This window comes from Xenopus laevis, chromosome 7L, assembly GCF_017654675.1.
Source record: "Xenopus laevis strain J_2021 chromosome 7L, Xenopus_laevis_v10.1, whole genome shotgun sequence".
Lineage (NCBI taxonomy): Eukaryota > Metazoa > Chordata > Amphibia > Anura > Pipidae > Xenopus > Xenopus laevis.
The window spans coordinates 14,091,096-14,103,843 of NC_054383.1; the positions used below are offsets into that span (position 1 = coordinate 14,091,096).

At 40.4% G+C, this 12,748-nt stretch overlaps 1 protein-coding gene across 1 annotated transcript in view; it reads right to left on the reverse strand.

Annotated features, from left to right (window-relative positions):
- wdr11.L (WD repeat domain 11 L homeolog) overlaps nt 1-12,748 on the reverse strand; it is a 52,819-nt gene that overhangs the window by 9,936 nt on the left and 30,135 nt on the right. The window contains exons 17-23 of the mRNA XM_018225134.2: nt 9,494-9,600; nt 6,298-6,412; nt 4,663-4,834; nt 3,897-4,005; nt 3,640-3,702; nt 2,616-2,681; nt 853-1,000 (exon numbers count right to left, since the gene is read on the reverse strand). Of these exons, the coding sequence (XP_018080623.1) occupies nt 853-1,000; nt 2,616-2,681; nt 3,640-3,702; nt 3,897-4,005; nt 4,663-4,834; nt 6,298-6,412; nt 9,494-9,600 (780 nt within the window). The remainder of the gene's footprint in view (nt 1-852; nt 1,001-2,615; nt 2,682-3,639; nt 3,703-3,896; nt 4,006-4,662; nt 4,835-6,297; nt 6,413-9,493; nt 9,601-12,748) is intronic.

Genomic DNA, 12,748 nt, shown 5'->3' on the forward strand with positions numbered 1-12,748 from the left:
GGGTCTTTGTGGATAACAGGTTGTCTAATTCTGGGCAGTGTCATTCTGTGGCTACTAAAGCAAATAAAGTTCTGTCTTGTATAAAAAAGGGCATTAACTCAAGGGATGAAAACATAATTATGCCTCTTTATAGGTCCCTGGTGAGGCCTCATCTGGAGTATGGGGGCAGTTTTGGACTCCAGTCCTTAAGAGGGATATAAATGAGCTGGAGAGAGTGCAGAGACTAAGTGCAACTAAACTGGTTAGAGGGAGGGAAGAGTTAAATTATGAGGGGGGACTGTCAAGGTTGGGGTTGTTTTTTCCATGGAAAAAAGGAGCTTGTGAGGAGACATGATTACAATTTACAAGTACATTAGAGGACATTATAGACAAATAGCAGGGGACCTTTTTACCCATAAAGTGGATCACCGTACCAGAGGCCTCCCCTTCAGACTAGAAGAAAAGAACTTTCATTTGAAGCAACGTAGGGGGTTCTTCAAAGTCAGGACAGTGAGGTTGGGGAATACACTGCCGGGTGATGTTGTGATGCTGATTCAGTTAATGCCTTTAAAAATGGCTTGGATGATTTTTTGGACAGACATAATATCAAAGGCTATTGTGATACTAAACTCTATAGTTAGTATAGGTATGGGTATATAGAATTTATGTGAAAGTATGGAGGGGTGTTTGTATGATGCTGGGTTTTCATTTGGAGGGGTTGAACTTGATGGACTTTGTCTTTTTCAACCTGATTTATCTATGTAACTATGTAAAGGCGACTGCTGTTCTAATACAGTTACATATGACCAATTCCCTTTAAAAGAAACTCTGAATGTGAAGCTGAGTCCACAGAACCCGACTGACAAGACTTACCTGGAAGTAAGAATTCTCACACAGAAGATCGTAACAAATATCCAAAGGATTCAATGCCGAGCCCGTCTGAGACTTCTCTCGCTGGAAGACTTGCAGGTAATGAGCTGCCAGAGTCCAGAAATGGAGCTCGGACTCATCTCCGTACAGTCTGGGAAAGGGACAGAGAGAGTTGCAGAGGTTATAGTGTTCAGAAAGTCTCTTATTTGTATACAATGTGCTGCTGTTGTATTTTTTGTCCAATTGCTGATCAAGACCAAGGAGACTTCTTTTCAACCACATGAAATGTCACTCCAGCCTCAGAGGCACCCAGCCCTCATACAGTCATAAATGGAGTATACATATGGAAACAAAAGCTATACCAAACAAGAACACAAATAATTTGTTCTGTCATCACCGAATATAAATAAATTGATGGGGCCAATAATCAGATCCATATTCAGGAGCCCAGGGCACGAAAGGATGGAAGGGGTGCGATAAATACATGGGGTAATGAACCCCCTACAGACGTCTGTTTGCTCCAATCTGGCTTGGCTCAGGGTAAAAGAGATTTTGCAGGGCCAGCTAGGACTGTCCAACCTATGGCCTTCAGCTCTTGGGGTATTTTTACTCTAAAGGGAAACTATCACTAAAAAGAAAATTTAATATATGCTTCAACATACTGAAATAAGAAACTTGCTAAATATGATCAATTAAAAATTCTGTTTCTGAAACAATCAAGTTTATATTCACTACTCCTCTCTAAGCATCTGTTTCTCTTTATTCTGTCTTCGTGCAAGAGTTGGGTGTCAGGTGAATGATCCAATATATCTTATAGGGGGGCTCCATTTCCAAGCAGAAGTATTAGAGCTAGCTCAAATAACTGATTAAAGCACAAATAAATTCTAATAACATAACGGACTTTGGCACAAACCCTGCAAGTAGAGAAACAAGATGTGAGCTCTAATACATCTACTGTAGGTAAAATTAGCACCCCTGAAGTAGGGATGCACCGAATCAGCTATTTGGGATTCGGCCGAACCCCCGAATCATTTGTGAAAGATTCAGCCGAATACCGAATATGCATATGCAAATTAGGGGTGGGAAGGGGAAAACATTTTTTACTTCCTTGTTCACGCGATTTCCCACCCACCCCTAATTTTCGTATGCAAATTAGGATTCGGATTCGGCTCGGCCGGGAAGAAGGATTCGGCCGTATTGGAAAAAGGCCAAATCCCGAACCGAATCCTGGATTCGGTGCATCCCTACCCTGAAGGCTATATTAGACTTAACTGTCATTCAAAATCAGACTCCCAACTTCTGTATGAAGACAAAATGAAAAGAAACAAATGATGAGAGGAGAAGAGTGAAGAGTAACTTGATTATTTCAGAAATGGGCCAGAATTTCTAATTGATTAAATTTAGAACATTTTTTATTTTAGCAAGATGTAGCTTATATTAAATTTGCATTTTCGCGATAGTTCCCCTTTATCAAAGCTGAAGGGCCAAGGCTATATGTAGTGTTATTGTCACCATCTTGCCCTGCTGCTGTCCAACTACTCTGCTATACCTTCTTTTTAACTGCAACTGCTGCTCTGTGAAGTCTAACTATATACAGGGCTCAGGACAGTTGGGCATGGAGAGATCTGGCGCAGGTTGTATAGAAACATTCCCTACCACAATGGCCTAAATGAAAAATACTTGTATGGAAGAATCAGAAGGAGGAAGAGCAGGAGGAAGCTGTGCACAGTAGTCTTGTACAGTACAGAAGTAAAGGCTTCATTTACCTTGCCACGAGCAGGCACCTCTGCAGGAGGGTGAATTCTGGGTCCAGGAGCAGGCTCTTTATATCACTGGGAAGACAAGTTAGAGAAACATAATTAGAAGGCGTGACATAGGGAATCACAAGACACCTGCAGAGCATATGTACCCCATTATATAAGGTATATGCCCTATGTTGAGACATAACACTTTAATGAACATAATCTCAGACCAAGAAATGTTTCATTAGAAATGGCCAGACTTCAGGCCTGCATCTGTTGTTCATTTACAATTCCCCAGTTCAGTACAGCAGGGGAGCAAACGTGAATGGAATCGTGACTTGTTAACAGATAACAAGAGAGCAAAGGCCACACACTTTACTTATAATATGGGAGTTGTAGTCAGCATTTTTATTTTACTTACCATAAGAAATAGACCCCAGATACATTCATGGTGGAGAATGGCCGCAGCTGCTGTTTTATTAATTATCTGTCATATTAATCAGAACAGTAACAACTGCTAATAACTACACAATACATACCTTCCCAGCCAGCCCCTGCATCAGATCTCCACAGGGGGCCGCTTTAAAGGATTAAGAAGCACTAAGCCTGTCTGTTTACCACCTAGCCAGGGACATACCTCCACTTAACCTGTAACCTTTAGCTGCCACATTATTAATATTTTTTCAATTTAATTATCAACTGAGTGGGTGGGATGCCGAAGTTGATCCTCCTTCAACCGCCGGCAAACAATGAGGACCGCTCTGCTAGTTTGCCTTTATATAGATCGATTTTAAGCCTTTTTTTGGGGAAGCCATGCCTCCTTATTTAAAGCGACCAATCAGAAGATGGCATTGAAATAGTAAACAGTCGGAATACAGGTAGGCAACTCAATGGGGAAATAACTTTAATACAATTTTGACCGCTGACACACTCCCATACCTGGGAGAGCTGAAGACTCTCCCATTCCAGGGGGTTAACCCTCATTCTAACACCCATGTCTCTACATAAAATGGCTGCCTGGCTTCAGCGCAGGTTCTGTGCCACTCACTTGGACAAGGAGTTGATCTGCTGCTGTATGAGGTCCTTCATGTCCTCGTGCTCTGGATAATCCCTGCATGTAAAGCAAACACAAATATATGAGATGGACTTAGTAATTTTACTGCAGTAGCGCATGATGGCAGTGAGGCCTCTGGAGACATTTAAAGGTGCAGAAAACATTTACTGTATATATAGTATAAAACCTGGGAAGGTAACGGCTGTGACCTTTGGGGTCTGCCCAATACATTGCCAGTGTAAAACACTTACAAATCTGTAATAGCCAGGGAATATTTGCCTGCCCAAGGCTGGTGAAGCAGGAAAGCTTTGAGGACAAATGATGCCCTTGGGAACAGCAGATACGGACACCAGACAGGGTCTGAAAAAGAACCACAGGAGAGACGGTCACACTCTATCGTACAGAACAGGGGCAGTGAGCTTGAATCTCTATCCCAGTGATCACTTGATCACTTTGGGCGACTCTCAAGAATTCTAGACCCGTGGGCTGCAGCTTGTACTTTCCAGCCTCTAGCACATACAGGAGGTGCACCAGCAGCTGGATGAAATGATTAATGCAGAATATAATATATACACATACATAAAATAAACTCTCTGCATAGAACGATCCTTCATCATTCTCCTGTAGTGCCTCCATTCACAGGTACTCAATATGCATGATCATCCAGCAGGCAGCTCTCGGTCTCACTATGAATTATTCACCAGCTTCCTGATTCAGAATGCATTATCTGCCACTGTCTTTCCATTGTTTCAGTGTGCAGCCATAAATGCACTGCTATGTTCCAGAAAGAGAAGGAATGCTTCCCTGGTGGCTAATACTTTACCCAGCACAGGCAGTAAAATGTTTTATATACTAGGGCTGCTTGCTTTCAGAATAGGCTCGGAGCTACTCACAAAGAGAGTTGTGCCTCTAGTATCCATATGACTACTTACCAGCAGGTGAACTGGATCTGTTTACTGCAAGCACAATAAAAGTGCAGTAAAGGGAATGTATGGAATATATTATATTTTACATTACCAATCAGCTCCTGTTCATCCATTCTGAAGCAAGTGGACTTCATAGTCATATCCAGCACCCGAATGCAGCCGTCATCAGAGGCCAAGATCACTTTGTCTGATGAGCACCAGTCTACGTCAAGGATGCGGTGGTTGATGTTCCGCCCGACCCGCAGACTGCTGACCATCTGAATCTGATTGGGGAGACATAGGGGGTCAACAGTTTTAGAGGTCAAAGCAACACAACGGTTTGGGTTAAAGGGATGGTTCACCTTTAAGTTATCTTTTAGTATGTTACAGAATGCCTAATTCTAAGCAACTTTTCATTTGGTCTTCATTATTTTCTCTTTTTGTTACAGTATATTTTTATGAATGATTTGCCTTCTTCTTCTGACTCTTTCCAGCTTTCAAATGGGAGTCACTGTTCTCATCTAAAAGACAAATGCTCTGTAAGGCTTTACATTAATTGTTATTTCTACTTTTTATTGCTCATGTTTCTATTCTCCGTCTCTTAGCCAAATCAGGGCATGGTTTCTATGGTAATTTGGTCGCTAGCAGCCAGATTGCTGAAATTGCAAACTGGAGAGCTGCTGAATAAAGAGCTAAATAATAAAAAAAATAAAAAACAATTGCAATTTGTTTCAGAATATCACTCTCTACAGCATACCAGAAGTTAATTTAAATGTGAACAACCCCTTTAAAATAGATGAAGGCAGCAATGAATGTCATATTTGTGCATAAGGTACAGACAATTAAAGAGATTCCAGTTGTGGCAGAAATAAAGCAGCTATGGGAAGCAGGGTGTTTTAGCTGCACAACAGATGGAGAGTTTTAGACATTTTTTTCCCCATACACAACCAATACCCTCCAGCAAAGCTTTTCCTTTTACATTCTATCCAGACCTCCAATCCAGTTGTTCAGTATAAAAATAAAAACTGGGTAAATAGACAGGCTGTGCAAAATAAAAAATGTTTCTAATATAGTTAGTTAGCCAAAAATGTAATGTATAAAGGCTGGAGTGAACAGATGTCTAACATAATAGCCAGAACACTACTTCCTGCTTTGTAGCTCTCTTGGTTTACACCGATTGGTTACCAGGCAGTAACCAATCAATGACTTGAGAGGGGGGGGGCACATGAGTCATAACTGTTGCTTTTTAATCTGAGCTGGATGCTGAGGATCAATTGCAAACTCACTGAACAGTTATGTCCCATGTGGCCCCATTTCAAGGTCACTGACTCAGAGTTAGAGAGCTGAAAAGCAGGAAGTAGTGTTCTGGCTATAATGTTAGACATCCAGTCACTCCAGCCTTTATACATTATATTTTCGGTTAACTAACTATATTAGAAACATTCTTATTTGCTTATTTACCCAGTTTTTATTTTTACACTGAACTTTGCCTTTAACTTTTGTAGAAGAGAAAAGCGCAACAGCAGATATAACTGCAAAGTGCTTTTATTTACACAAAATGCATTGGGTGTAGAACCTTGTATAACTTGATAAAGGCTTCTAAACCCGAAACATAATGTGTAAATAAACACACTTTGCCGTTATATCTGCTGTGGCTCTTTCCTATTCTACAAAAGTTGAAATTAGATGGAGGGCTGTAAGTTGGCTGTCCCATTACTACATGGTGTAAGGTTATTGGTCCACCAACCTCTTTGGTGTCCCAAACCTCTGCGCCATCATTGTAAAGAACTATCAGCTTCTGGTTGCCTTTCCCTGGGGCAAAGCGGATCTTTCTGACCCCGTTTCTGTGGGTAGGAACCCCCCTGGGAAAAAAGAGCAGATTGTTGTTAGTCTGGAACAAATGTAGCTCATTTACGAAGAGCCGACACATTTCAGCTACGGCAGTGACTCCAACCAACTACGTTTTTCAACTTTCATTATTCTTCCTGCAGCTGCCTGAACAAGGCTAATCACTGATTGGCTGCTATGGGTTTTGGAAGAGAAAAGGCAACATGTCCATGTAGTTATAGGACAAGGGATCCCTAATTTCACTGACTAAATATAAAGGAACTGGATAGCGTTCTGCCTGACATCTGTGACACTTTCATTTGATTATTTATTGATTTCCAAATAAATGCAACGAACTGGAGGAGACGGAGACTGAGCAGAACGTGAGCTGAGTTCATATTTCCATTTACTTTATGCCCAGAGGACAGTGACCAGGGCAACAACAATTTATCTTCTCTCTCCCAGAATCATTTGTCTCTAACACGGATATATGGCCTGGAACAGGAATCATCTTATGGGTCTCCTAAGGTTGTTAAAGGGATACTGTCATGGGAAAACATTTTTTATTTCAAAATGAATCAGTTAATAGTGCTGCTCCAGCAGAATTCTGCACTGAAATCCATTTCTCAAAAGAGCAAACAGATTTTTTTATATTCAATTTTGAAATCTGACATGGGTTAGACATATTGTCAATTTCCCAGCTGCCCCAAGTCATGTGATTTGTGCTCTGATAAACTCCAATCACTCTTTACTGCTGTACTGCAAGTGATATCACCCCCCTCCCTTTTTCCCCCCAGCAGCCAAACAAAAGAACAATGGTAAGGTAACCAGAAAGCAGCTCCCTAACACAAGATAACAGCTGCCTGGTAGATCTAAGAACAACACTCAATAGTAAAAACCCATGTCCCACTGAGACACATTCAGTTACATTGAGAAGGAAAAACAGCAGCCTGCCAGAAAGCATTTCTCTCCTAAAGTGCAGGCACAAGTCACATGACCAGGGGCAGCTGGGAAATTGACAAAATGTCTAGCCCCATGTCAGGTTTCAAAATTGAATATAAAAAAATCTGTTTGTTTTTTTTGAGAAATGGATTTAAGTGCAGAATTCTACTGAAGTAACACTATTAACTGATGCGTTTTGAAAAAAAAACAAGTTTTACGATGACAGGATCCCTTTAAAGTACGGCCCCAGCATCCCATGAGAGTGATTTTCTGAGACAATTTGCAATGGGTTTTCATTTTTTTACTATTTAAGGTTTTTGAGTTATTTAGCTTTTTTAGTCAGCAACTATTCAATTCGCATTTTATGCAATCAGGTAGCTAGGGTAAAAATAACCCTAGCAACCATGCATGATTTTAGTAAGATACTGGAATATGAATAGTAGGGGCCTGAATAGTAATAAAAATTTGCATCTGTATAAAAGGAAATTCGATCCACCTGCAACTTTTAATTTCTTAAATAGGGGTTAGACAGGGGTATGATACCTGTTGGTATAACTTGTATAATATGTCAATGTAAAGAAAAGGTACCCCGTACTTCCCCAAACTTTTTCTTAAAAAAGACAATTGATCAATTGATAACTTATGATGACTTTATAGTGATAAATTACATGAAAAATATAAATAAATTATATGCGAATCAACTTAAACGAAAACTATACCCCCCAAACAATGTAGGTTTCTATAAAAAGATATTGCATAAAACAGCTCCTATGTAAAACCCTGCTTCATGTAAATAAACCATTTTCATAATAATATACTTTTCTAGTAGTATGTGCCATTGGGTAATCATAAATAGAAAATTGCCATTTTAAAAAATAAGGGCCGCCCCCTGGGATCATACGATTCACTATGCACACAAACATACCAACAAACCATACATGTTAGGTCACATGAGCCAATTAACAGACAGAGTTGTGTCTTTTGCTTTCACACTTCTTCCTGTTACAGTTAGAGCTGCAGTATTTCTGGTCAGGAGATCTCTGAGGCAGCACACAGACCATCACGAAATGGTGGTTCAAGGCAAGAGATGTAAAAGGGCAATATTTACTTAAATATATATTCCAGTTTGGTAAGATTCTTTAATATGCCACTTAACATGATATAAACTATCTGTTGCTTAAGTGTTCATTTTGGGGGTAATGTTTTCCTTTTACCATTTAATTTTAACCCCAGAATTAATTAGTACCCAATTCATTATCTACAGATGATGATAGCAGATAATGAATGAGTGCTAATTAATTCTGGGGTTAAAATTAATTGGCTAAATTGATTTGAATATAATTCATTTCTATTTTTCATGTAATTCACTATAATATCACTATAAGTCATGATAAGTTATAAATTGATCGATTGTCTTTGTTAAGAAAAATGTAGGGTAAGTTCGGGGTACCCTTTCTTTACATTGACATATTATACATAATAAAAAGTAGCAATAACAATACATCTGTAGCCTTACAGAGCATTTGCTTTTTAGAAGGGGTCAGCGACGCCCATTTGAATGCTGGAAGGAGTCTATATAAAAAAAAAAAAATAACTAATGATGACGAATTGAAAAATTTCTTAGAATTGGCCATTATATATAACATACTAAAAGTTAACTTAAAGGTGAACCAACCCTTTAAGTAGTGGCAGAGGGTACAGGCATCAATGGTCTAGGGTGTAAATGAGGAGCATACTTCTGTTCCCCTTGGTACTCTAGCACATGCACCTGGGGATCTATATTTTATAAGCTATTAGGTTTTGTTTGCACTGCTTCATCTTTCTCTCTTACTACTAAGCTGTCGACACACAGACAGGACAAGCTATTCTGCATGTGATCCAGTCCTATGTCAGTTTGTCAATGTGGGGTGAAAATCCTATATAAAATCCTGCAGGCCTTTCCCCTACTTGCAGATCTGGGAAGACCGGTTAATTATGATCTGGAGGTCTCTATCAAGAAAGGGGATGGCTAATTACTGTGTTTTATTATATTGCTATGACAAGAATTATGAAACACTAGATTAATAACATACAAGCGGCACCTTTTTGTACTTTTTCCCCTTTTTAGCCCCAATATCCTGTTTCCAGATTCCAGTAGAACTAGCAGGTGAATATGGAATGCAGTGACACTTTACCTAGAAACACGTCCTTTCAGATCCCAGAAATTCATATTTCCGTCCACATCTCCCAGCACCAAGATATCTCCTTTCCAGGCGATGCAAGAGATGCTGCCCATGCTGCCCTGCGGGGGAAAGAGAGAGATGATATTTAGCACTGGGCGGTCCTTGCTGTACATGATAATTCACAGATCTGGGGCACTAAAGCATGTATTAAACACACAGCGGTCACAAACTCACAGATAAAACCTTTGATATGACCCATAATGCTCTCCTGAGCGAGATTGATAGAAAGAAGGCAGGGCCTGCTTCCTCTGTAATTACGCCCGTTATACATTATTCCTATACTATACGGCAGTGTTTTTTTACCTCCATAAAACCGACAATATCAACATGATTCACGAGGCACTTAAAAAGAGATTAGCAAATGTAGCATCTTACCAAGTAGCAGAAGCGCTCGACACAGTATAGAGTTTGTATCACAAATTTGAACCCAGTAAACTCACATAATTGGTGAGGTGACCTTAATGAGCTATGGGGTAGAACCATTAGCCGTAAAATCGGAAGAGAACAGTTGCAACCAGAGACGTCTTTAAGTAATGGCAAATAGGGGCAGCTGCCCTGGGTTCCATGCTTGAGAAAAACACAAAGTGCACTGATGTCAGAGTTGGAGTAAGGGTGTGGGATCCGTTATCCAGAAACCTGTTATCCAGTAAGCTCCAAATTATGGAAAGGTCATCTCCCACAGCCTCCATTTTATGCAAATAACCCAAACTTTTAAAAATGAATTCCCTTTTCTCTGTAATAATAAAACAGTAGCTTGTACTTGATCCCAACTAAGATATAATTAATCATTATTGGAAGCATAACCAGCGTATTAGGTTCATTTAATGTTTAAATGAGTTTCTAGTAGACTTGTCAGCCCAATACTATACTATCTATTAACAATGAGAGAAAGCCCAATAACCTTTACATTCTAAAGCTAATTTAGGGCTCTAGCCCCCAAAAAGCCAAACGCTCAGGGAGAGAATGCTGACTATGTAGGCACCCGTCTGTCAAGCAACAATAAAGGCACGTTCCAACCATCACTCACAGTGGCTTTTCCTTGCCTAAAGGCCAGATGAGCATCAGAAATTCTATGTCCTTATCTATTCTGTTTAATGTGACCTGTCCCTTCCAACTCATTAATATTCATATCGACTCCGAACATCAGGCAGGTCTTTCTGATGATTGTACTGTAAATCTCACAGTCACCAAGATAGAGCGTTCCCCTCTCGTGCCTCAAAGAATTTCTGCTGATAAGTTGATCTCACGTAAAAACCAAGAGATAGAGAATTATAGGACAAAGGATAAACAGCCCACTAATTCGGAGTCTGCATGAGAGTAGAAACAAGGGGTGTACCAAATTCCTATCACCATAGATATTAGTAGTCACTGCTTGTTCTTGTTGACCTTCTAAAGCCAACTGCTGTAAAGACTCATGAAAACAACATTTCTGATTGGTTGCAAAATGACAATTCTTACTCAGAGATGGTTTCCCTTTAAGTAAGGAACATTTTAAAGCAGAGCAGCCGAGTCATTAGTTAAGGGTGGAAGAGATGAATGTGTTGTCACGATTCCAACTACTGCCTGGAAAAACAATGCCTCAATTAACGGCTGCGGGATTTCATTTATTAAACTGGTCATTTATTGCGCCTTTTAAGTGAGACAGAAACATTAGACATTTGGAGTCGTATTTATAAAGCCCCAGTGTCAGTGCATGGGCAGAACTTCTAAGCCAGCAAGTTCATATATTATTCTACAACTCCAACAACAACTTGAAAGAGCCACAGACCTGCAGGGAATAGGACATCAGCTCAGCAATAAAAGCCTACTACATATTACCTATCAACAACGATCTGGGATCCCCATCGGACGACTCGCAGATGGTCGCCAAATGAGCGGTTCTTAACCCATTATGCACACTGGGCTGGGTGATATCGGGTGAAGCCGATAAGGTCCTGGATAGTAGAAAAATTCAAACTTGACTGATCAATATCTGGGCAATTTTTGGCCTGCTATCAATCGGGAGGACCCGTCGGGAGCCCCACACAGGCAGATAAGCTGAATTGGTCTATAGGACCGATAGCGGCATCTTTAATCTGCCCGTGTATGGCCACCTTAGAGCTGAGCTGCACTTCCTGCCCTATGATGTTACATTGAAGAGCAACACTTCTAAGAGGAAAGAACGAAGTACAGGGTCGGCAGGACACGGAAATACAACCTCGTGGGTGCCGCCAACCCAGACCCGGGTTTTCCCCAGTGTCCCGATGGCCCAGTCTGACCCTGACTAAATATAATTGATATAATATAGACATTAGAATAAAAACGTATTTACTGTCTTGAATTTGCCTGGATCTATACAGTGGAACCTCAATCTTACATCCCCTGATTTTAAGTTTTCCCTCATTAAGCATTTCCCTGATTTTACATTTTCCTGGATTTTACACCATTTTTTTTCTGGCCCCCTGAAAAACATAAAATGGGGGTTCTGCTGTATATGTATATGTGGTCTGCCTAGTGTTTATATTGAAAGGATTGTAGAGCTCACTTAGCAGGGGTGCAAAGTGTAAAAAATGGGTGCAATGTTTGTTTGTACTTTTGCACCCTGCCCTGTGTGAGCAAATATTTGCATTTCAGAATGTATTCATGAGGGGCGTCCCTTCCTCCATCCCCCTAACATGTGCATCATCAATACTTGCAAGTTAGGGAGTGTTGGTGGGTGCAAGCCCTGTACTTACCTGCTTAACTGTGCTGCACTCTGCATCTTGCACAAGATCATGAATGGAGGTGCAGAGCGATGCAATGTCCTGGGTGCAAGTGCTGTATATGTGAGAACTAAAGGGTACACATTTGAGTTCCCTAGTATCCCGTTAAAGGAACAGTTCAGTATAAAATAAAAACTGACTAAATAGATAGGCTGTGCAAAATAAAACATGTTTCTAATATAGTTAGTTAGCCAAAAATGTACCGTAATGTATAAAGGCTGGAGTTACTGGATGTCTAACATAATAGCCAGAACACTACTTCCTGCTTTTCAGCTCTCTAACTCTGAGTTAGTCTGTGATTTTAAGGGGGGCCACATGGGACATAATTGTTCAATGAGTTTGCAATTGATCCTCAGCATTTAGCTCAGATATAAAAACAACAGTTATGACCCATGTGCCCCCCCCTCAAGTGACTGATTGGTTAGTGTCGGGTAACCAATCAGTGGAAACCAAGAGAGCTGCAGTC